At 40.7% G+C, this 24,318-nt stretch overlaps 2 protein-coding genes across 2 annotated transcripts in view; one reads left to right on the top strand and one right to left on the bottom strand.

The window, feature by feature from the left end:
* The first annotated feature begins 1,165 nt into the window (after window positions 1-1,165).
* Window positions 1,166-10,216, top strand: C1QL3 (complement C1q like 3). Its single transcript, XM_019973107.2, has 2 exons — window positions 1,166-1,753; window positions 7,550-10,216. Exons 1-2 carry the CDS (start codon window positions 1,166-1,168, stop codon window positions 7,727-7,729), a joined length of 768 nt encoding a protein of 255 aa, XP_019828666.2. The 3' UTR covers window positions 7,730-10,216.
* A 114-nt stretch (window positions 10,217-10,330) lies between these two features.
* PTER (phosphotriesterase related) overlaps window positions 10,331-24,318 on the bottom strand; it is a 75,752-nt gene continuing 61,764 nt past the window's right edge. Inside the window, 2 exon segments of the mRNA XM_019973106.2 lie at window positions 10,331-11,165; window positions 18,827-18,967. Coding sequence (XP_019828665.2) covers window positions 10,955-11,165; window positions 18,827-18,967 — 352 coding nt within the window. The 3' untranslated portion in view covers window positions 10,331-10,954.

Genomic DNA, 24,318 nt, shown 5'->3' with positions numbered 1-24,318 from the left:
GACTTAGGTGTGACCCTTGAGTTCTGAAGGCTCCTCCTGTACATCTGTCTCACCTCCCCCACCCCCCACCCCCCCATATGTCCAGGGAGAGCGCTGCCATCGCCTGAGTTCAGCAAGGGAGTATTCAGGATCTCACTGTTCATCCATGTGCAGAGAAGGAAAAAAAAAAAAAAAAGAGAGAGAGAGAGAGAGAGGCCGAGGGGGGAAAAAATCCCACATTGTCAGAGTAATGCCAAACTCTCTTTGAGTGGGATGAGCAGAGCAGATGCCGCAATGAGATGCCAAAGCGGCTCCCCTTCCTCTGCGCCTTGGGTGCCTATAAATTGCTCCGGCGCGCGTTTGTCAGCCTCCTCTTCTCCTGGCAGGTGGTACCCAGGCAGAATTCTGCGTTCAGTCTCTCTCTCGCTCCGCTCCCGGCCGTGAGGCGCTCGTCACTGCTCGCCAGCTCCTCCGATCCAGCCCGGAGCCTCTCCGAGCCGCCACTGGTGCCCAGCGCCGCCGCTCCACTCACCCGGGGGTTGCCGGGCCCTAGCCGGTGCGCGGGGTTTTGGGGATGCGCATCTATTAGAGTTCTGGTGGTTGCCGAGGAGGGGGAAAAAGAGAAAAGGCAGGAGAAGGGCGATCCCAGCGAGCGAAAGAAGAGGAGGAGGCAGAAAAAGGCAACTTCAGACGGAAAGTTGGTGCGAACTGGCGCAGTCGGCAAAAACGGAAAAGTCGATCGCAGGCGGAGGCATAAAAGTGTGAGCGGCCCGGGAGAGCGCGAGAGGCGGCGGCTGCTCTGCACTCAGGGCGGCCGCGCCGGCGCCCCGGTAGCCACAGGTGCGAGGGGCTCGCGGGAGGAGAGAGGGCGCCCTGCGCACCCCTCCCCCTGCCCCCACCCCCACCCGCACCCCCCAGCTCGGGACTTCAGCTCAAGTCACTTGGCGTCCGAGCTCCCTCCCCAGCCGCAGCCTCAGCTGGGGGGAGAGCCAGAGCCCGCGAGGAGCGGCCGGCGCGCGCCTGCCCAGGGGACTTGGGGTTCGCAGGGGGTTGTTTTCGGCTCTGAGGAGGTCCCCGCCCAACCTTCAAAATTTTGTCCAAAAGCAGACAAGAGGATCGCCCCGCGCTGAGCCGGCTGGTGGGCAGCAGGAGGCGCCTGATTGCAGCCGGGGCGCTGGGGGTGGTGATGGTGCTGCTGCTGGTGATCCTCATCCCGGTGCTGGTGAGCTCGGCCGGCACGTCGGCGCACTACGAGATGCTGGGCACCTGCCGCATGGTCTGCGACCCCTATGGGGGCACCAAGGCGCCCAGCACGGCCGCCACGCCCGACCGCGGCCTCATGCAGTCCCTGCCCACCTTCATCCAGGGCCCCAAAGGCGAGGCCGGCAGGCCGGGGAAGGCGGGCCCGCGGGGGCCCCCGGGTGAGCCCGGGCCGCCGGGCCCCGTGGGCCCCCCGGGCGAGAAGGGCGAGCCCGGCCGCCAAGGCCTGCCGGGCCCGCCGGGGGCGCCGGGCCTGAACGCGGCCGGGGCCATCAGCGCCGCCACCTACAGCACGGTGCCCAAGATTGCCTTCTACGCCGGCCTCAAGCGGCAGCACGAAGGCTACGAGGTGCTCAAGTTCGACGACGTGGTCACCAATCTCGGGAACCACTACGATCCCACCACGGGCAAGTTCACCTGCTCCATCCCGGGTATCTACTTCTTCACCTACCACGTTCTGATGCGAGGAGGGGATGGCACCAGCATGTGGGCTGATCTCTGCAAAAACAACCAGGTGAGAGCAGGCGGAGGGCGGGGAGGGCGCGCGGGAAGGTGCAGGCGAGAGGGAGGAGACCCCGGAAATGGGGGGTGGGAGCCCTTGGAGGATGGGCGCGGCAGCTCCCGCTCCAGGGAGCTGCGAGCGAGGGGGAATGCTGTCCCCACCCTGGGGAGGCGGGGGGTCGTACGCCAAAGAGCGCCCGGAGGCCTGGCGAAGGTGGCTCCCGAAGCCCGGGCACCTGCGTTCCTTGCGCGCGACCCTAATAAGCGGGAAGCAGGATTCGGTCCCGGGACAATCCGTGCACCTCGGGCAGTCCCGGAGGAGAAAGCGACCCCTCGGCTGTGGGATGCTCACCAGGGTGGGGGTCACTGTCAGGTTTTGCCAGGAATTGGGAGGGCTGGGGGAGCCAGAAGTGGGCGTGCCAGCGTGACAAACCCGAGGGAGAAAGACCTGGGCCCAAAGGAAAAAATAGAAGGGGTGCGGAGGAGTGAGTCCGAGCGGAGGGCGCACCCGGGGCCAAGGCAGGACCACATCGCCAGGCCCGGATAAACTCACAAGTAGTCAAATTCGAGATGCAAAACTCTGGTTTAGATTTCAGCTGAAGAAGGGGGAGAGGCAATGAGTGCTGCTAACAAAAGGAAAAGTTGAGAATCCTGGGTTTGTGCCATAAAACACGCTCCCAAACACAGAGCCCAAACTCCACTGGCTGGAGCCGGAGGACGCACAGGCGGGTGGTCAGGAAGCTGGTGGGCCAACCCAAACCCGGGGCGATGAGCCTCCCTGCCAGCGAGCCCCAGGGCGCCTTCGTGAGGGTCTCTCCAACCCAACCTTTCCCTCACAAGCAGCGGTGGCCTTGGCTTGGACTGTGAAATAGCCTCAGGTTAGCCCTCGGCCAGACGACTTGCTCCCCTGAGCCAAGCCGTTGCGCGTTGCTCCAAGGGCCACCGGTCTGCGGTGTTAGGCTGGGGCCACTTTCTCGTTGCCTTGAGAAATTCGCGGTCATTGCAAAACCGTAGTGTGTCTGATCTCTTCGTCAGGGGAGGAAAATCATATTTGTATCTACCTCAAAGTATAATCAGACCCTCTGCACACGGTAAATCAGCCGCTGAGGGAGGCCTTGCAGCCTGCAGTCTGGGCTGAGTTCTTGGGTTTAACTTTGCTTCTCAAGTGGCACAGAGTACCCCCGCTACCCTGCTCCCCATGACTCTGCGAGGGCCAACTGTGATATAACAAGGATTCTCAGGCTTCAGGTCGCTTGTCCCTTGAATTGAGACCTTTCTAGCTATAACCCTGGTTTGTATTAAGCCACATTAAAGCAGAATTTATTCCAAACACACAATTCACAGTGTCAGAATTCTTCCAAAGTGAAACACAAATGCTCTAAATAAATAAGAGAAAGGGCGAAATATCCTGTCCGTTCTCTTTCCTATTACCCCTCACTTCTAAAAGAATTCAGAAGTAAATGGCTTAAGGGACCCTAAGGTCGGATAGAACAAAAAGAGGAAAAATGGCCACCAGGAGGCACTGACAGGGTTGTTTATTATATTTATTATGCATGAAAATAATATTAAGATAAATAAAAATTATTCACAGAGCAGTGGCTTCATTATAGGTAAATGGCTAAAAAGGGCATGACTCATTGTACCAAAATAGAGCTATTATGTCACCCTAACAAAATGATTTGTGAACAGCCCCTCAGGAGGCAGTGATGAGGCACCCATTTATTTACAATTTGGCTGCCTTCTGACTCAAAGATTAAGTCTAGCAAATACTGTCAGGCTGAAGAGATTGTTTTTAGAGGTATTAATTCAAATTAAAAAAAATGATTCAAGTTGTTTCAGCCAGAGTATAAAAACACACATCTTTAAGTCTCTGGGAATTGCAATTGCATGAAAAGCTGGGGAGCAGTACATTTAAATTAGTTTAAATGCTGACGCTGAGGCCAGATTTAGATTCCAGGAAAACCATGCCATATATGTGTTCCGTGTGCAGTTTGTATTTTTTAATAATTTCATTGTTTGGAGTGTAGAAGGCTTCTTTGTATCATCCTAGGATATGCATTATGTGAGGATCAGGGGAAAAAAAAAAGGCAAAACAGCTGACCTGATAATGTATAATGCTTTTCATTGGCATTGTTAAGCTGCTGCTTCTATAAAAGGTGAGCAACAAGTTATTCAGAAAAACAAATACCGTAGCAAACAATATATTTTCGAGTTCAGCAAGGACTGTTTTGCAAAATGGTTATTACAATATTAGTGTTAAGAAATTCTATCTCCAGAATAGAACTATTTTGTAAAGTCTGGTCTGCAGGCATTACAAATGACAAATCTTACAAAATCTTTTTTTTAAGTAATATTAAAGAAAGAGTTGATCCTTGATTTTCAAATTTACTCTTGTCTGATCACTTCTTAGACAGCAGTTCCCTCTTCTGAGCTGACCTAATTTGTTTTCATAAAACAGAAACTCAAGAGATCCATGTCAGTGTAATGTTCTATGGATTAAGTAGATTTGAGAAGCACAAAAAATTAAACTAAAAAAGCAGTTCACTCTAGGATAGAGGAATGCCTCTGGACCGTAACCATATGAGAACCATTTTATTTATGCTTTGTGTTTGAATGCAGAATCACAGATGGAAACGTCAAAGGCCAGTAAATTAACCTGATACACCACTTAACCTTTTGTTTATGATTCCACAGAAGTACAATGAAAATGAAATTATGAGAGCATCAGTAGCGATTAATTAAATTAGCAAATGTTACCATAAATATTGTCTCTAATGATAAACCCTCACTAATAAGATAATGCTAAAGCAACATAACCTATTATATCCTCACAAACACAGAACTAAAAGGACTATCATTCTCATATTCCCCATGAAACCATCAACCTAAATTTAATCTTACCATGTGTTAAAAGCCCATGACAGTGCATATTAAAGGCAAAAGTTGGACTCAAATAGCTTTAACAGAGACAGGAATTTTTTTTTTTTAAGTTTGTATACTTTTAGCAGGAAACCTGATTAAAAAATATAGCTATTTGAATCCAGTCACTATAATACCACTATAATAAGCTCCTCTAATTTTCTGTAAAGAAAAAAAATAATAAGCTACTGTAATAAAAAATAGAACTGGCTTAACATTAGAACTATAAAATAATTAAAGATCCATTTTTACTCTAAGAATTTATTAGTCATGGCACCAGTAAATATGAGATATATTGGAAATGATGGACAGTTTGTGGGCTGGTACTAAGTTATTAGCAAGATTCATGAAATGTCAAATTAATTATCTTTTTAGGGGCTGTGAAACATGCACTAAAGATCAGCAGAATCTAAATAGTTAACTTATAAGATGAAAAGATATTAGAGTACATTTAGGTAGAAATGGGTATATGGGGCAAAGAAAAGAATGCATCAACCTCTCAGAGAAAATGCTGAAATCAGTATACATTTTGGAACCTGAAAATAGTCTCCAGGGTGGATACATTGCTTTCCTCAATAGTTTGATGGCTTAAAGGAAGAATTGTTGGAAGTTACTGGGCTGGATACTAGAGCTTGAAATTTCACGTTCCATTATACCTTTATAGTATGATCAGGTGAGCAGGCACACAAAAATCAGGCAAAGTACACTAGAATATGGCACGTATTTAATTGGGAGAGTATTATGGTACAGTACAGGTTAAAATCTTAGAGAATCACTTTCATTAAAAAGCAATCACACTGGCTTTATCCAACAAAGGAAGTGAAAACTCTAAGGGTAACCTTCCAGTCTGTGGGATCACCCTAATGCATTTGCAGATTTTCATGGTAACACCTACTGAATAAAAATGGTAACATTTACATGGGTTTGTGGTTAGACCCCATAATGCAATAGAATAAAAATTGCATTATGTATGTGTTTAAGACTGTTATCTCTAAATCAACTGATTTTGATAATCCCAGTTCTCAAATGCCTTCCTGAAGAAAACAGTGTTAAAGCATAATACCTATAGAATTTCATACTAAATACCTAAAGCGCTAAATAAAAATGTGTGGCTGATTATTAGGTGAGAAACCTATTATAGATTGATAATTCATATATTACTAATATGGCTAGCTATTATTTTGTATTTTAATTTTTCTCACTCATTAAAAATCTACACATTAAAAAAAAAAAATCAAGTCCTAAGAATGCTGTCCTCCTTGTAGATTATTTTCTCCTGGGAATGTAATGACTAGATGAAATTAGTGAATCAAAGCATCCAACTCCTATAATCTAATGGATTAATTCCTAAGAAATATTATGACATTAAGTTGTATTTTTATTAATGGTCAAAACAGATCACTAAAGTGGTGTATACATTTGAATCAGTGCTTCTCAGCATAATGATATATTGCTTTCACTATAGTAGTGTCAATTAGCACAGTGTTAAATGATTCTAAATCTTTAAGCCCTTTTCTCCTTTTGCCATATGATATCCAGAAAGAAATGCTGAAAATACTACTTGAATTACAAGTTCAGCAGTGTCAAAGAGCCTTCTCCTTTTTTAACATTTCAGCATTACTGTGAGAACATACCACATGAAAATTTAATTTGAAAACCTATCATTTAAATTTTGAAAGAAAGGAATGGAAATGCTTGACTTATGTCTCATTTCTCTCATTTTGCCAAGTGATAAAATCCCACATATTGCACCCCAAGTCATGCATTATTACATAGTACAGGTTTACAAAACCACTAAATCACTCGCTGTGTTATTTGGGGAAATATCATTACAGTGGAATAGAAACAAGCCACAAAGTAGATGTTTTACTGAAATAAATCAAGTACAAGTCTGCCTATTGAAAAATTTTTTTCCAAGGTAGACTCAGAATACAACTAAATGAATGTGAAGCCTAATTGGAGTTGAGAATGTGACAGAATGTCCATATTACTTGATATGATGGGGAATTGGACTGTTTGCAAGTGTCTGTCAGCTCTCTAATGAGATCACAGGCTCAATATGAGTGGATTATAAGCAAAGCTCCATCCTCAGAGCAAACCACACATTTAGAATCACCTAAATATAAAAGGGTATTCCATGAGATCATTCAGAAATTCTAGAAATTTTAGAGACATCGAATCATGGGAGTGTTGTTCCTTCTATAAGTTTTAGATGTACTGAAATTAAATAGTTTAAGTGTACACAAGTAAGTGATAAAAAGGCACAAATAGAAGTAAGAGCTATGAAAACTTTTAAACCAATAATGTTTGATTCAGGTACAGGGGCTTTTCCTTGAATTAGATTTTGAAAGCCCCAAATCAAAAAGATTTCTTCTTTTTTTCTTTCTGTATAGTAGAGTTAGAAGAGTCAGATTTCTCTCAGTCTGTACATACCATGGATCTCAATTTTCTAATCATCAGAGGGACCAACTGAAGTTTGGTTTGAACTTCTGTACTCATAGACAAGGTTAGAATACTGCTGCTTGGTTTAAATTAAAATGCAGAAAACAATGGCCATTTCAGGAAGTGACTGGGCATAGAGATACAAGGAATTAGAAAAGTCCTGATTTAGAAAGAGAAGAGATTGGCATGCATTGTTTACCACATATAGTTGAAAAAAAAAAAAGACTGCTACAATGACCGTCAGAAAAGCGCTATTTTCTGTTTTCCAACAGCATAGTTGAAACCGTTGCAAAGATATCCTCATAAAGCCCCAAGGCCAAGGTGGACTTGGCTGTGCTAAATTCAGGGCCCTGACGGCCAGTCTATTTATGGTGCTGTGTGAATGGCAAAAAAAAAAAAGAAAAGAAAATCTCTTTTGCAGATTCTAATTCTTGTCTGTTTCACACAGGTGCGCGCCAGCGCAATTGCCCAAGATGCGGATCAGAATTACGACTATGCCAGTAACAGTGTGGTTCTTCATCTGGAGCCCGGAGATGAAGTCTACATCAAGTTAGATGGCGGGAAAGCCCACGGAGGCAACAACAACAAATACAGCACATTTTCTGGATTTATTATCTATGCTGACTGATTGTGCAAAAACTAAGCTTCTTGCTCTGAGTTCAGACCTTGGATTCATGTGGCTAACGTCAGTGAACCGAGGACCCCGGGGGATGCCGGATGCGGGGCACCTCAGCTGTGTATATGATGTGGGGGATTCAAATGCTACCTGACTCACATCTGTGTACTCAGAACATGATGTAAAAAAAAATATATTAAAATCAAGATAAGCAGATGTGTGATCCACTACTGCCAAAGCAAATACTCCTTATTGTTAGTGTCCATGTGAATGAAGTCCTATATATAGATCACAAATTTTTATAGAAAAATCTAAGACACTGAATTATTTCTTCGATATATATGATACTTTGGTGTACTGTGATCTCGCTGCTTTTATCCATATGTCAGCTTTGGTTCCTGTGAGTTTATCTGCTAATTATGAAACTCGGGGTCCATTTACAGTGTGGGGAAGAATGACTTTTACCCTGCAGGAGAGGGTCTCATTGACACAATGCTGCTTTGTCCCCAAAGAAATCGTTTGCCTTGTATTCTTGTTAACTTTAGCTTAGACCTGGGAATGATTCAACTTCAAGCCTTAACCTGGAATTTTCTGGATTTGAGGGAATTCCCAAGCCTAGGGTCATTTTCCACATTTCCTTTGACTTAGGAAACTTCTTTTCTTTTTGGGTGATAGTCCTTAAAAATAGAGATTGAACTTGTATCATAGGATTACCCTCTGAGTGTGTAAACGTGTAATTATGTATGGTATTTAGAAAAATCCCGTGTCCGGTTTGTCAATAGAATGTGTTTAGGTTTACTTGGACAAGTCAGAGTAATTTATTCTTTGGTGTTAAATCAGACAGAGGCTTTTGCCTTCTCTGAAACAAAAGATTATTCATAACCCAATGCACATAGGTTTAATTTGCACTGCTGCATGCGTCACCGAGGAGACACTAAATAAGGCCTTCAGGTAGTTACAACAGGTCATGGCCTGAGGTTATTTCAAAACAAACCATTTCACATATAACCAATATGACAACAAAGTGTATATATTTTATACAAGTACCTGCTACATATATATATGTGTATGTATATATATATATGTTAGATGAAATATAATATATATATATATGGCTTCAGACCATAGGTACAGTGGCTGTATAGACCCAAAAATTTAATTTAAAAATATGTACATGTAGGCACAAACACAAACGTGCATAAATTACTTATTTTGGATTGAAATATATTTTGGAAGACAAAAATATATGAAGTAGCAAAATCATTCAGATGACTTCTAAGAGTGATCCAGAAAATTAAATTTTATCAGGTTAAAATGCCCCAGAAATCACATGTCTGTAAATTAAGCCTATGGCTTCTTTATTACCATATGCCAATCAATACTTTGACTACATTCTGTGACTGTTACTGTGAGGACTGCAGAGATAAAGTAGCTGTCCTTTGCAATGTTTATGAATCATACGCATTTGAATGATCAATTTTTTTCTTTTTTCTCAGGTGGCCTGAAGCTGACAGTAAGGTAGATTTTGAGAGTAGTGCAAATCCTTCCTCTCTGTTTAAAATACACTGCCAAAAGCCATCTCTTTATTCTGAGAAAAAGATATGAAATGCATGTTGATATACCCTAACTATCAGACTACTTCCACTATTACAGTGAAAAATCTGTTCCACTCTCAGTTGCCTTTGAAGACTCTTTGACAACTAGATTTCAAAAACAGAGACTGAAAAATCTGTCTCTTTTACTGGTGAAGGGCATTTGCATTTTTTCATTTAAAGGAATTAGTTTGTTCTCCTGGCTCCTTCCTCTTGGGTGCTTTCTGTTCTAATACACAGAAAGCTTGATCATCCTTGATCCACAGAAATATCTTTTATTTCACGAACCTCAACTTTCTGAATGAGTTACACCTGGTGTTCCTATCTGAAGGTGCTGTTTGCTTGGTTTAAATGCCTTGGTCTGAGTAACTCTCATGATTTACATGATTAGCAACACTTAGCCCCTTTATCAACACTAATGACTAATTCTATTTGGCCTTTCTAATATGTAAGATAAATTAGAAAGGAGTTGCAGTGGATTTTATTTCCATTTAACAATATGTATTTATCGAAGAGGAATTAGCAGTAAGGGTTTGGAGACTTTTCTTTTTTAGGTAGCAAATAGTATAATGAAGGATTCAACCAAAAGATTAGTTTATAAACAGCGGTATACATCAACTAAGAGTTTCAAAAAATGTTTTATTTACACTAAACATCAGGTCTGGGTACCTTTTAAAAATTTGGCTCTAGAATCAGACTGTCATTTCTAATAGATCTGACCTTTTCTTCAGATAAATAAGCATTATTTTCTGTTCAGGCCCAAGGAAAGACAAATGAAAGGTAAAGAAAATAAAGGGAATTATATATATAAGGCAAACATTTCTCTTTTTTTGCATTCTATATTATTAATTAAATTGTGGCCTTTGTTATAAATGTAATGATTCATTAAACTATATTATGTAATATATTTTGACTTTTATGATTGAATTTTTATAATAGAATACTATGCTGTGTGTTCATATCCCCTTATATAAATTTTTCAAATCACAAGAAAATATAGGAAAACTGGATACCAGAAAGGCACAGGCAACAAAACTGATTTATTTTAAGTATATGAAGATAGGTGAACAGATATAATTAACCTTCCACAATATTTTTACTGTTGTGAATTGGTTATTGTATTACAGTATCCTTAAGATAAATGTCTCAAAATTTAGCTTCCTTTGCTGCAGAAGCTATTTTAAAGTGGGATATTATTCATTAAGCATTAATTAAAGAACAGCAGGATAATTAGTAGAATCATCAATATTACAAGAAACATTAGATTGCTCCAGACGGGGGTAATTTAACTAAAAACAGTTTAAATTTTCTCAAGGAGTGCTGCTGATGGATTAAGAAAACAAAACAAAAGGAAGCAAAACTCTACTCAGGGGATCTAAACTGTAAATCATCATTTGGAAATGGCTACTTTTGTATTTATTTTGTGAAGGAAAAACAATAGGGCTTAATTAGGCTCGGCAACTCCCTGAAGGTACAGATGGAATAGCCAGTTTCTGAGAAGGCAAAAGTCTCCTGCTTCTCATAAAAAGGAAATATCCTGTCATTAGTCCTCTGTGGATCTGATTAATATCTCACAGTGGGTTTGAAATCACTCTCTGTTCCCTGGCAAGCTTTACACTCAAGGTGTGAATTCATAGCAACCATCCTATTTGAAAGTTAGCCATTGCTTGGGGTTCTCGATCAGTATCTTATCAAGGGCACCCTCAGTTATGCCCCTCAGCAGCATTTTGGGAACAATGTTGGTGAGGATATGGGAATAGCCGTGACCTCCATACTTCGTCAGCCGATTCTTCGTGTGTATGTCATGTGCCATCAGGATTCGATCCTCGTAACCCTCATCCACCAGAAGTCGCACCCTGTGCAAAAATGGCAATTCATTATATGGCACTGGTTTCACGTTTACGACATTCAGAATGCTTTAAACTTTTTCCTACTCATAAACCTATTGTGTGGTCGTAAAGATACCATCTTCCATTGCGAAGACACCCTTAATAAATATTGCGGTGATGCTAAAGATATTATCCTGTCGTACTAGGAAGAGGATTTTTATTCCATGCACACAGAAATTCCTAGCCTGTGATATTTACGATGATGCCTGGCAAGCCTGCATTAAAGATAGCTTCTAATCAGATGTGCCAGTTTGAATAAATGGCCACTTTAGCATTTCATTAAATAACTGTATCCTGAATTTGTATCCAGCTCTCCATTCTAAAATACCTCACTTAGTGAACCCATTCTTCAGATCTCAGTCTCTCTGTCTCTCCTATTTTTGTTTTCTAGCAAGTAAAATCAATGACTATTTGGGATCAAAATAGCAAAACGATAGGAATCTTCGTACAAGTAAAATGTTCTGAAACTAAAATTGTTTGGTTTTAAAATGAAGGGCATGTGATGCAGTAGACGTCTTTAAAAATATTTATTTATTTTATTATTTATTTGGCTGCACTGGGTCTTAATTGTAGCATGTAGGATCTTTAGTTGTGGCATGGGGGATATCTAGTTTCCTGACCAGGGATCAAACCTGGGCCTCCTGCGTTGGGAGCACAGAGCCTTAGCCACTGGACCAGGGAAATCCTTTGGTTGTCATTTTTCTAAATTAATTTTATTGAAGTAGAGTTGATTTACAATTTGTGTTACAGTTTGTGTTCATTTCTGCTGTATAGCAAAATGACTCCATTATAAATATATGTTCTTTTTCGCATCCTTTTCAATGATGGTTTATCACAGGATATTGAGTGTTGTTCCCTGTGTTACACAGCAGACCTTGTTTATCCATCCTATTTCTAGAAGTTTGCATATCTGCTAATCCCAAACTCCTGGTCCTCCCCGGCCCCCACTCCCCGCCCTTGACAACCTTAAGTCTGTTCTCTATGTCTGGAGTCTGTTTCTGTTTTGTAACTATAGTTCATTCGTGTCATATTTTAGATCAATCGTCATTTTTAAAAGGTCAGTTTCAGTCCCTCTGCGTTAGTCCTTATGAAGCTGATGGGTCTTTTGACTTAGTAGTAGTGTGGGAGCATTGGATTAAATTGACCAATAAAAATTTACTCTGTCTTCCTTCTATGTCAGTGAGATTGCTATAAATAATGAACTGTTCCTTTAAATTTATAGTCAGTGAACTATAGAACAGCTTTCTGCCTATTGTCTAAACATCTAATCCTGTTTGCTTTGTTAAGTGCTGTAATCCGTAGTGTGAATCAGTCCCCTCGTGACAGCCACCATCTGTGGATGTCTGGATGCTGGGCAGTGTCTGCCGTGACTTCCATGGGTCTCTGAGGGCAGGACATGCAGCTTGGAGACCCTGGCTGTTCTCTGACCTTTTCTATATTATCTTGTTGGCCCCTAAATCCCCCAATGGATCTAGATAGATGGGCAGCACTTTCCTCCAAAGGCTAATTATTTGAAAGGTATCCTTTTTGCTTCGATAGTGCTTCTTGGCATTCTAGTGCATGAGTCATATGTAATAAATACTACAGTAAGCAAAGGGCTTCCCTGGTGGCTCAGTGGTAAAGAATCTGCCTGCTAGTACAGGAGATGGGGGTTTGATCCCTGGTCTCAGAAGATCCCCTGGAGAAGGAGATGGCAACCCACTTTAGTATTCTTGCTTGGAAAATCCCATGGTTCCATGCCAGAAGCCTGGCAGGCTAGAGTCCATTGGGTCTCAAGAGTCAGACATGACTTAACAACTAAACAACAACAATAGTAAGCAAAATGTGTTCAACACACTTGAACACAAAGCTTTGCCTTCTGAGAATGTGCATTTTATTTTATTCTTATGAATTTTTATTGGAGTATAGTAGCTTTACAATGCTGTGTTAGTTTCTGCTGTTCAGCAAAGTGAATCAGCCACATGTATACATATATCCCCTCTTTTCTGGATTTCCTTCCCATTGAGGTCATCACAGAGCTTTCAGTGTGGTTCCCTGAGCTATACTGTAGGTTCTCATTAGTTACCTATTCTATAAGAGAACATACATTTTAAAACAAATTACACTTAAAGGGATGCCAAAAAAGAGCCAACCTGGCTGTTTCGTCTAGAAATCTTCAGTCCTACCACATGTACCCCAAGTGTGTCCTAAAAATACTTGGAGGTATTTTTGCTTCTTTATTTTTTATTGAAGGATAGTTGATGTACAATGCTATGTAAGTTACAGGCATACAGTACAGTGATTCACAAGTTTTAAAGGTTATACTCTGTGTATAGTTACTATAAAATATTGTCTATATTCCCTACATTGTACAATATATCCTTGTAGCTTATTTTATAGTTAATATTTGTACCTCTTAATCCCCCACCTCTGTAATCCGTGTACCCTTACCTCCCCCTATATAGGGGGGGGGGGTCTTTAAAATTTGTATAATGTCCAAAAGTTCTGATCTAAAGTTGCTTTTGGAACAACCTCTCTTTAAGGGAATTATCTAAGACAGCTATATCATCATTTATGAAGGAAGAGAAATATTTCACAGATGCATGCATAATGCTGAAACTTAGGGTGACAAGCCCTGATCCACAATTAAAAAGGAATTTCCCATTACAGGAAATTTTAAGGTATACTTTCCCCCCTGTATTTTCTGAGCGTTTCTCAACATTTTTGTCTCTTTTCTTTGTCTGTGAAAAAATGATATCTTATTACTACAGAGGCATATCATATAGATAAACAGATACCTGTAAGAGGCCTGAGTCATATCCTGGAACACAAAGTTACTAAATTTCGCAGTAGCAAGGAAAGATACTCATTTGAAAATGGGAACCGTTAGAACTCAGTAAGTCAAGAAACTGAAGACTAGTTATCTCATGAGAAAGAGAATGTTCTGGTTCTAGAAACATAATTTTATCTTGACTATCAAGAAAGCTGCCTGGTTGCTCCTAAAATAAGGGATCATCTCACATGCTGTGCCATTGTGTCGAACAGTAGTTAGAGGCTGCCAGAAGGAAGGAACCACTACAGATGAGAAGACAAAAAATCACAGTAATTATAGAAATATAAATGAGTTAGTGTTTTGCAAACAAATATTAGAGAGAGACTACAAAGTGTGAAAAGGCAGCGATATAATAAGATTTGAGAAATGGAGCAGAAGATTGAAAACAGGTGTTAGACACAGAATTTCTGGTGCTGAAAACCAGAGGTAGGCAGGAGCATGCGTCTCTGTTCACTGCAAAGCTTTACGATTCCTGAAGCTCGGAGAAGGACTGTTGATGAGTGATGAAAACCAAGCACCCGAGACCTGGGGACAGGGAATAAACCAGGGCATACACAACCCCAAAGGTCATTTAACAATCACCATGAGCCGTACTGGAGTCCAGTGACTCAATGCATGACTTTTTAAAAAATTAATTTCTGGTGGAGTAGAATTGCTTTACAATGTATTAATTTCTACTGTACAGCAAAGCACATCAGCCATACCTGTACATTTATCCCCTCTTTTTTGGACTTCCTTCCCATTTAGGTCACCACAGAGCATCAGGTAGAATTCCATGTGCTACACAGTAGGGTCTCATTATTTATCTATTTTATGCATAGTAGTGAATGTACATCAATCCCAATCTCCCACTTCATGCCATCCTCCCTTCCTCTCTTGGAATTCATACATTTGTTCTCTACATCTGTATCTCTATTTCTGCTTTACAAATAAGATTATCTATACCATTTTTCTGGATTTCACATGTATGCATTAATACATGATGTTTGTTTTTCTGACTTACTTCACTCTGTTTGACTTATAATTTACAAAAGATTAAAGATATGTACATATACAGACACATAGATATACACAAACACAGATGTGTATATATACATAAAATTTTTATGTCGTTCCATACATCTAGAATGTTTACATTTGGCACAATGAAAGCTCATATCTCCATCGGTCTCCCTCTATGGATCCCCCCTTTTACTGAAAGTCTAGGAGCCTTATGCAAAGCATAGGGATAGAAAAGATACACCTCACTGCCACAAGGGGGCTTAGAGAAAGGAAGCGAACCCTGGGAGCAAGCTTCCTATTACCAAGATGAATTGTAAAATATGTGTTTAGGGCATTCATGAGGAAGTCATGATTTTGAGATCATGAAAGATGAGAAAGATCTACCACACAGGCTTATCTTAAATTCCAGAGAATATTCACCCCTGAGTATGGTTCAAGCTAGTACGGTTTGCCAATACTGAATAGTACTTCTGGGCAAGTAAATTTAAATTATAAAACAAACAATAAATCTGTTAATCAAAGAATTGGTTTGAGTAGTTGAAAAAAAAAGACCTAGTGATACTAGTCAGGGCATTCAAGGCAGTTTAAAGATGTAGAGTGAGTGTCTCATGTTTTTGTAACTACTGTGACATTGCTCAACTATCTTTCTCTAATGATATTAAACTGGAAGGTATTTTAATTAATGAGCTCATCAAGGAGGTATGTCAGTTCATGGGACAGCAGAAGACACACATGTAAAGATCGACTGCCCAGGGGAAAGACCCTAAAGCTGCTGGACCTGCCCCATACCCCAGTGTATGTGTACATATGGTCATAATAGTTCATGTGCTGCTCAAGCCTCACATTTTCTGACATCACTTCTTTACTCCAATTTGGCTTACTCCCATTCCAACGAGTTTTCTTCACTCAAAACGTTCTTCTGCTTTTGTCATCATGGAGAACTACTTCTCTGCTCAACCTTCTGTTTTCCACCCTGAGCACGAGTTGCATCTTTCTACTTTTTTGCTCACCCTCTTCCATGTTCTGTATTCACTCACTTCATTAAAGCATCCAGGGATTTACCCCTGCTATGTTACTGCTAGATATCTCTCCATCTCTCTCTCTATACTTTCTTCCCTCCAGCTTGGACCTCATGACCCTCATCTCAACCCTGCCCTTGTCCCCTTTAGATATCAAGCACATGCTTCAGACAGAATCCCAGCCTTCTCTCTGTTTACATCTATTACTTCTACTCACAAAACATTTTTTTAGGAAAATAACCACCAAATTATGCAGCTTGGTGCTCATAGACAGTCATGCAGTAATGATCTCTGGCCTCCACTGGGTCTTCCATACAATATGTCGTGAGCCAGTATCTCTCTCAGTCACTCCCCATCCACTCCCAGCCTTCATCCTCCTATACAGGGTCTTGCCCTGAATCTATTCCTTCCTTCACAGGAGACGACCATGTCTCTTTCACAGGCGCTTTTGAGATCAAATGGGACCATCTGTCCTCAGTATTCTGTCCCTTTCACCAAGACATTGATCTGCACTCACTCCATTACCTGCCTCACCTCCTCTCATTTCTACGGAAATAGCATACCTCCTTTTCTAAAAATATTGGTTTATTTTTAATTGAAGGATAATTGCTTTACAATGTTGTGTTGGTTTCTGCCATACATCAACATGAATCAGCCTGTGGCTGATTTACCCAACCTTCTATTTGCTGCCCAAATTCCATCTCTTTGTCTCCTCAGGAGTCTTGCTCTATATCTCTTATCTGTCCAGATTTTTTTAAGTCAACACTGACTGATCACTTCCATAGTATACCCCAGGTGAAGGTGAAGTCGCTCAGTTGTTTCCGACTCTTTGCAACCCTACCGACTGTAGCCTACCAGGCTCTTCCATCCATGGGATTTTCCAGGCAAGAGTACTGGAGTGGGTTGCCATTTCCTTCTCCAGAGGATCTTCCCGACCCAGGGATCGAACCCAGGTCTCCCACATTGTAGGCAGATGCTTTACCGTCTGAGCCAGACACTCAGCTAAAAACTGCATGCTTTATTTCATATAAATTCTACAACAACCCTATAGAATAAGCACCAAGTCTCTGGATTCATTCTCTCGGTCTCCTAACAAACCCTTTCTTTGCCCTATCTGGTCTTTTTTTTTTTTTTTTCTCCATATTTATTTACTTATCTATTTGACTGTGCTGGGTCTTAGTTGTCGCATGCAAATTCTTAGTTGCAACATGTGGATCTAGTTCTCCGACCAGGAATTGAACTGGGCCCCTTGCATTGACAGCATGCAGTCTTAGACACTGGACCACTAGGGAATCCCCTGTCTGGTCTTCTAGCTCTAGCTCTACAACCCTGCTTCACCTTACTACCAAGTTTCTTGAAAGAGTAGCCTCCATATTCTGTCCTCTTGCTCACCTTCTAGTCTTTCCTCAAGCCTTTTCTGCCAAGGCTGCACTTACTGACTGTGAAATGGAAATTTCCTGATGGTGAAATCCAATGGATACTTTTCCCTCTTTATCTCTCTTGGTATCTGCCACTTAGTACAAGGGTTCAAGTCCTTCTGCTTTAAGTATCCTTCTCCACCAACTTCCATAACAATGCTGACTTCCCTGATATTTCCCTGATATTCTTAATGCTTTGAATATTTCTCAACCTGTCCTTGAGGGACTGTTTCTGAGTTCATCCCTTAAATGTGGGTGGTCACCAGGGTTCTATCCTCATTTGCTTCTTGGAATGATCTCATTCATTCCCACGCTACTGACTGTCACATGCAAACCAACAGTGTCTAGCTGCATGTCCGAGTCTCTGTCCTGAGCTTCACACCCTTTTCCCATGGCCTCATGGAGTAGCAACACTATATTCCCAAACTAAAGTCATCCTGCCGATCCCAAATCTATTTCACCTCCCAGGTTCCCTAACTTGGTGCATTCATTCTTCATATCACCAGGTAACCAAGGCAAACCAGGTAACCATCTAGTCTTGACTCAAAAATTTCCACTTGAGTGCAGAGAATGACTTGTATAATTATTTGTTTTCCCTCACAAATATTGAACAATTTTGAGAGGTTGGACTTTGTATAATGTTTGACCTTACAGCCTTTCAGTTGCAATTACCTCTTTAGTGAATTTTTTTTTTTTGGATTTGTAGAAGGTTTTATGTAGTCTGAAAGCAGGTTTTTTCCATAACCAATTAGGTCCCCACATTTAATGAAAAGCATGTTTCATCTCTAATAAATACCTGAACAGACTTGGCTCATTGTCACAAACAAATTCCATCAACTTTTAATCGAGTATCCTGGCTCTGTAGGAATTTTATTATTTATTTATATATTTATTTTTAAATTTAAATTTATTTATTTTAATTGGAGGCTAATTACTTTACATTGTTGTATTGGTTTTGCCATATGGTGAATATTTTTAATAAACATTTCAAAAATTCATTGCAGGAGGTTAGGACTTTAGTGTGATCAACCTGAGAAAGAAACAGCTTACTTCATTAGGAATAAAAACAGGGAAATGTCTTTTGTTCTTTTACTGTCAGAGCAGAGATTGAGTATTATCTGTGTTTCTTATCAGCTGCCCATCTGCACTGAACTTCTAAGGCTCTGCTAAGCTTTTACCTACTTAGCTTGACTCATTTTCTCCTTGAAATAATATATAGAGATTTGCCTTCCTGAAACAGCATTGATATATTTTCCCTTGCAAGTCTCTGGTTCCGCCTGCTTATTGTTTCCTGAATCTTTACTAATTCCTACCCAGATATGAAAGTCCAGAAGAAATGGTAAAAGGAAATGCTGTGAGAGATTTCATCATATTTACCTTTTAATTCTTTTATTATCATTGGGCATGTCAATATCTGGGTTGAACTGATAATGAAAAAGTTCAGTACCAAAGAGATCATATTCCAAGTAACAGCCAAACTGAGCAAACTCCAGTAGTTCCTTCTTATCCAGGATAGTCCTAGAGACAAGAAGACAGACATTTTGTTACTATCAAGACCATGTTTTCCACACATACAGATTAAAAGTGTTAAGCACACTATGTACTGGAATATAGTCGAAATCAAATAAAAGAACTTTGGAGTTGGCTTTTAGGATGTAACTATAAAATATTAAGTTCAATTGTTACTAGAAATTAGGAAAAGTGAAGTAAAAGTGCTAGTTGCTCAGTTGTGTTCAACCCTTTGCGACCCGATGGAATGTGACCACCAGGCTCCTCTGTCGATGAAATTCTCCATGCAAGAATACTGGAGTGGGTTGCCATTCCCTTCTCCAGGGGATCTTCCTAACCCAGGGATTGAATATGGGTCTCCTGCATTGCAGGCAGTTTTGTTTTTTTTTCCCCCACTGTCTGAGCCACCAGGAAAGCCCAGAAATTAGGGAACATTCTCATCCAAAAGGGAGTTTTCTCATCTCAAGGACTTCAAAACTATAGACATTTTAATTATGCTGCCATCTCAAAAACAATGTTGTAATTCTTTTCCAAAATTGTCTTCAGGGTAGGCTCTATATTCTTTTGAAAATCCTTAGTGGGACTGATATGAACTATACTACTACTACTACTACTAAGTTGCTTCAGTCATGTCCGACTCTGTGCAACCCCATGGACTGCAGCCTACCAGGCTTCTCCGTCCATGGGATTCTCCAGGCAAGAACACTGGAGTGGGTTGCCATTTCCTTCTCCAGTGCATGAAAGTAGAAAGTGAAAGTGAAGTCACTCAGTCGTGTCCAACTCTTAGTGACCCCATGGACTGCAGCCCACCAGGCTCCTCCGTCCATGGGATTTTCGAGGCAGGAGTACTGGAGTGGGGTGCCATTGCCTTCTTCCGATATGAACTATGGAAACTATCAAGAAGGAAATTTGCCCAGGACTGGAGAATTAGGTGAATAATACTGATCTGGATAAAACATGAAGCCAAGGTAAGGCAACAGGGTGATTTTCTTGTGACAATCATAAAGTCGTTCTAAAATTAATCCCAAAGCCTACGTGAATATCAGTGCAATTTTTTAAAAGGGGAAATGCTCCTATAGATATTTATGTTCTGGTGTGTTTATTTTTTAAATAGAATTTATTATTTTATGCTAATTTTATGGGTATCTTCTCACTTCAGTAGAGATCATAGCAAAAATATCACTCTTTGTAAGACTATGTAAATGAATGGAAAAGGAGAAAAATATAGGATAAGTGCAGGCTTCAGACAGAAAAGTCAAGTCTGGAACAAGAGTAGATTATCTCAAGAAATTTAAACTCTAACAGATAAAAAGGATACATAAAGTTAACCCCTGGAATGCGACAGTAGGAAGTCAAGGGATACCTGGAGTAATAGGCAAATTTGGCCTTGGAGTACAAAATTAAGCAGGGCAAAGGCTAATAGAGTTTTGTCAAGAGAATGCACTGGCCATAGCAAACACCCTCTTCCAACAACACAAATGAAGACTCTACATGTGGCCATCACCAGATGGTCAACACTGAAATAAGACTGATTATATTCTTTGCAGTCAAAGATGGAGAAGCTCTATACAGTCAGCAAGAACAAGACCAGGAGCTGACTCTGGTTCAGATCATGAACTACTTATTGCCAAATTCAGACTTAAATTGAAGAAAGTAGGGAAAACCACTAGACCATTCAGGTATGACCTAAATCAAATCCCTTATGATTATATGGTGGAAGTGACAAACAGATTCAAGAGATTAGATCTGATAGAGTGCCTGAAGAACTATGGACAGAAAACTTCATGACACTGCATAGGAGGCAGTGATCAAGACGATCCCCAAGAAAAAGAAATGCAAAAAGGTAAAGTGGTTGTCTGAGGAGGCCTTACAAATAGCTGAGAAAAGAAGAGAAGCTAAAGGCAAAGGAGAAAAGGAAAGATATATCCATCTGAACGCAGAATTCCAAATAATAGCAAGGAGAGAAAAGAGTGCCTTCCTCAGTGATCAGTGCAAAGAAATAGAGGAAGACAATAGGGTGGGAAAAACTAGAGATCTCTTCAAGAAAATTAGAGATGCCAAGGGAACATTTCATACAAAGATGGGCACAACAAAGGACAGAAATGGTATGGACCTAACAGAAGCAGAAGATATTAAGAAGAGGTGACAAGAATACACAGAAGAACTATACAAAAAAGATCTTTATGACCCGGATAACCATGAAGGTGTGATCACTCACCTAGAGCCAGATATCCTGGAATGCAGAGTCAGGTGGGCCTTAGGAAGCATCACTACGAACAAAGCTAGTAGAGGTGACAGAATGCCAGTTGAGCTCTCTCAAATCCTAGATGATGCTGTGAAAGTGCTGCACTCAATATGCCAGCAAATTTGGAAAACTCAGTGGTGGCCACAGGACTGGAAAAGGTCAGTTTTCATTCCAGTCCCAAAGAAAGGCAATGCCAAAGAGTGTTCAAACTACTGCACAATTGCACTCATCTTACATGCTAGCAAAGTAATGCTCAAAATTCTCCAAGCTAGGCTTCAACAGTATGTGAACCATGAACTTTCATATGTTCAAGATGGATTTAGAAAAGGCAGAGGAACCAGAGATCAAATTGCCAACATCCTTTGGATCATCAAAAAAGCAATAGAGTTACAGAAAAACATCTACTTCTGCTTTACTGACTATGTCAAAACCTTTGACTCTGTGGATCACAACAGACTGTGGAAAATTCTTCAAGAGATGGGGATACCAGACCACCTGACCTGCCTCCTGAGAAATCTGTATGAAGGTCAAGAAGCAACAGTTAGAACTGGACATGGAACAACAGACTGGTTTCAAATTGGGAAAGGAGTACGTCAAGGCTGCATATTATCACCCTGCTTATTTAACTTCTATGCAGAGTACATCATGCAAAAAGCCAGGCTGGATGAAGCACAAGCTGGAGTCAAGATTGCCAGGAGAAATATCAACCTCAGATATGCAGATGTCACCACGCTTATGGCAGAAAGCAAAGAAGAACTAAAGAGCCTCTTGATGAAAGTACAAGAGGAGAGTGAAAAAGTTAGCTTAAAATTCAACATTCAGAAAACTAAGATCATGGCATCTGGTCCCATCACTTCATGGCAAATTGATGGGGAAACGATGGAAACAGTGACAGACTTTATCTTTTTGGGCTCCAAAATCACTGCAGATGATGACTGCACCCATGAAATTAAAAGATGCTTGCTCCTTGGAAGAAAAGCTATGACCAGACTCAACAGCATATTAAAAAGCAGAGACATTACTTTTCTGACAAAGGTCCGTCTAATGAAAGCTATGGTTTTTCCTGTGGTCATGTATGGATGTGAGAGTTGGACTGTAAAGAAAGCTGAGCACTGAAGAATTGATGCTTTTGAATTGTGGTGTTGGAAAAGACTCTTGAGAATCCCTTGGACAGCAAGGAGATCCAACCAGTCCATGCTAAAGGAAATCAGTCCCGAATATTCATTGGAAGGACTGATGCTGAAGCTGAAACTGCAGTACTTTGGCCACCTGATGCAAAGAACTGACTCATTGGAAAAGACCCTGATGCTAGGAAAGATTGAAGGTGGGAGGAGAAGGGGATGACAAAGGTTGAAATGGTTGGATGGCATCACTGACTCAATGGACATGGGTTTGAGTAAGCTCCGGGAATTGGTGATGGACAGGGAAGCCTGGGGTGCTGCAGTCCATAGGGTCGCAAAGAGTTGGACACAAGTGAGTGACTGAACTGAGCTGAAAGTTAATCCCTAAAGTATCACTGTAGAGATTCAAAAACAGAAAGAAAGAAAAGAGAAAAAGGAAGAGAGAAAAGAAGGAAGGAAAGAAGGGAGGGAGGGAAGAAGGATGAAGAAAGGAAGGATCCTACCAGGAGACCATATGGAAAAAAATAAGAAGGGAAAATAAGCCTCGTTAAACATTGCATGAAGGGAGTTAAGAGAAAAGAAGAGATTGTTCAGGATCCAAAGCTGGCCTGGAGACGTGGAACATCAGATAATCATTGTCTTATTAGACTTTTTTCCATTATGATATTCTATTATTTTGGCAACATCAGGATGCCAGGATTAAAGCACTATTATATGTCTATAAATCTGCTTCTAAGAGGTCAGAAGTATTTTCAGAGCCTCTCTTCCAAACCCTAGGAGGACCAGTTAAGCCTCTGTGTCCATGAGTGAGAGGATTCTGCTGTCCCGGGCTACTTCCTGGTAGCTGGCTCTTGACTCTGATTCTGAGCAATCATACTGTAGCTGGTTCCTTTTTATTCTCTCCACCAATTTAGCATAACTTCTAGTTCGTGATGTTGTTTTAGGCAGGGAGGCTAAAAAAACTCTTTCCTTTATACTATAAAATGCACATTAGCTCGGTGCCACCTTCTATTAATACTACTCCTTTTCTTTCTTCTTACCATGGAGACCATTTTTGCTTCCAAAATTACTCGGCTAAAAGAATATGTGTTTTTCTATAGTAAACATATTCTGTTTTCCCCAAAGAATCGTGCTTAAAAATGAAATATACACAATTAACATAAGGGGGAAGAGATAAGTTTAGTATTTTTTTTTCCTTTTGAGGAAGTTCATTTGGTTTGTTAACTCCAATTGTTAATTACCAATATGGGCAAAATACCAGGGTGGGTCAGGGTGGGGAGTCAAGAAAAGCAATGGAGTTGCCCATAACAGGTTGGATCGGACTCTTATTTCCAGTTGCAATGTCTTTTTGCTTCTTTAGGCCTAAATTCCTTGAGACTCAGTTTTATAAGTATTTAAGTGATATAGTGAGTCTATATCCATGGTAAATGAAAAACTATAAGAAAATCTTTCAGTCTTAGTTCCAACTGAAAAATTTGCTTATCATCATCATAGCCAACAAGTGTAAGAACTTACTATGCTTCTGGCATTGTGCTATGTGCTTTTTATTTATTATCTCACTTAATATTCTCTATAATCCCATCTGGTCTCAGGTCTTTAGATGAGGAAACTGGGGCATAGAGATTAGATATGCAAGGTGATGTGCTGGAATGTAAATTCATTTCGAGGCTAGAATCTACTTCCTTAATCATCCTACTGTGTGACATCTCCTATGGCTAAATAGTTTATCCTCAAAGGACATTTTCCCAGAATTGCATTGACTTTGTATGTGCATCATGTTTTTTAATTTTTATTTTAAAATGTAATTCCCTCCCCACTGTACCTTCAAACTGCACTTGAAAAATGAGAAATTTACTCCCCAAATAAGAAAGGATTATTTTGTGGAGGTCTTCAATCACTGCATGTAACAGACAGGATTTGACCATTATGTCATTCTGGATATTTCCGGTGATATGGTCAGAGAAGGAGAAAAAGCTCTATTAATCGTGACTGTT

The sequence above is a fragment of the Bos indicus genome, chromosome 13 (genome assembly GCF_029378745.1).
Source record: "Bos indicus isolate NIAB-ARS_2022 breed Sahiwal x Tharparkar chromosome 13, NIAB-ARS_B.indTharparkar_mat_pri_1.0, whole genome shotgun sequence".
Taxonomy (NCBI): domain Eukaryota; kingdom Metazoa; phylum Chordata; class Mammalia; order Artiodactyla; family Bovidae; genus Bos; species Bos indicus.
Note: the sequence above shows the minus strand (reverse complement) of the source record. Positions and strands in the feature narration are given on the sequence as shown.

Coding starts and splice junctions, on each gene's coding strand:
- C1QL3 (XM_019973107.2), top strand. CDS start 1,166: ATGGTGCTGCTGCTGGTGATCCTCATCCCGGTGCTGGTGAGCTCGGCC. Junction 1,754..7,549: donor ATCTCTGCAAAAACAACCAG/GTGAGAGCAGGC, acceptor TGTTTCACACAG/GTGCGCGCCAGCGCAATTGC.